Source organism: Phytophthora parasitica (genome assembly GCF_000247585.1).
Source record: "Phytophthora parasitica INRA-310 unplaced genomic scaffold supercont2.1, whole genome shotgun sequence".
Lineage (NCBI taxonomy): Eukaryota > Oomycota > Peronosporomycetes > Peronosporales > Peronosporaceae > Phytophthora > Phytophthora nicotianae.
The window spans coordinates 58344-59682 of NW_008634126.1; the positions used below are offsets into that span (position 1 = coordinate 58344).

At 46.9% G+C, this 1339-nt stretch overlaps 1 protein-coding gene and 1 non-coding gene across 2 annotated transcripts; both read left to right on the plus strand.

The window, feature by feature from the left end:
• Window positions 1-19: 19 nt before the first annotated feature.
• Window positions 20-92, plus strand: PPTG_20502. Its single transcript has one exon. It is a non-coding gene; the product is annotated as a tRNA-Ala (tRNA).
• A 411-nt stretch (window positions 93-503) lies between these two features.
• On the plus strand, window positions 504-911 carry PPTG_00008 (hypothetical protein; the record flags this gene model as incomplete). Its single annotated transcript, XM_008891380.1, has 1 exon — window positions 504-911. One exon carries the CDS (start codon window positions 504-506, stop codon window positions 909-911), a length of 408 nt encoding a protein of 135 aa, XP_008889628.1.
• Between the last annotated feature and the right edge of the window lie 428 nt (window positions 912-1339).

Genomic DNA, 1339 nt, shown 5'->3' on the forward strand with positions numbered 1-1339 from the left:
GTGTGTATTTTGTTGTCCTGGGGATGTAGCTCAAATGGTAGAGCGCTCGCTTAGCATGCGAGAGGTACAGGGATCGATACCCTGCTTCTCCATTGATCATGTTACTGTGATAAAATCAGTTGGCATCAGCACTTTCCCAAATGTGCACTTCGCAGTTTGTCTGCGAAACCCGCTGACCTTGAGTAACACTTTTCTTTTATCCTTTATCCTTGTGCTTTATAGCTGTCAACTCACTTCCGGGATGCTTTTCTGCTTACCGGAACGGCGGTTGGACTTTAATTAATATTGATACCGGTGATTCGTGTGCTGCGACGACAATTCCGCTGACTATACTTTGTTTTGTGTTTTCGAGTTTGCCCACACCGAATGCCAGCTGCCGTACGAAGCACTTTTCAAATCAGTGAAAGATTGCGCCGGGTAGTTGCACGGTTTTGAGCTGGACCCGCTGTCTGTTTGTTCGACGGTGCTTTTTACATTGCGTGCAAAACGTTCAAGTGAAAAAGATGAAATCTAAACCGTACGTGCTGGATGAACGCCAGAAATGGAGGAAGTTCAAGGCACTGCAAGACAAGGTGACAAAAGTTGCTGTTGCTAATGGCACGCAACGTTTTAGTCAGTTGTACGCAGCTCTTGAAGCATTTCTAGGCATCATCGAGGCATCAGGTGTACCAATCATTAGCGAAGCACCGTGGACACAGCGAAAGGACAGCATTTGCAGCGATACTGGTACTGAAAAGCTTGAGAGCGATGAAGATGAAAGCATCCCAGAAACTCAGCTAAGCAAACCTGACGAAATTGAGCAAAAGTATGTGGCCGTATGTGTAAAAGAACCCGCGACCGCACCCACGGATACAATTATAACGCCTAAAGGTCAACGAGCCCACCAACACTTCGATTTCGGCACCATTTAAGCTGAACAGGAAAGTTAAGGTCAGCGGTCGGCCAAAGACGACAAGTCCACCCGAACGTGGTAACCTAAACAAGCAAAGCCATCCGCCTCGAAAATCATTTCACTGGAGTACGAGAGCTCTGAAGAATCCGACATTTGCATGGCGCCTGAGCACCACAACACTGGGTCAGCGTCATTTGAAATTGTATGTGATGCTCCATATGAAGGCTTCACGTACAATGCTTGGTACGACTTAGTGATGAGCATTCCAATTGTAAGAGTGCAAACTATGGTAGTACCAACGGCGTGCAAGATCCAGAAAGACAATTACAGCAGACTACCCGTCCGTGGAAAATGCAACCTACTTAGCGCAGGACTGGAGAAGTTATCGAACGAAGCTGTTACGTAGTACAAAAAGGCGCTGGAACGGGAGGCAAAGGAATTGGCAAA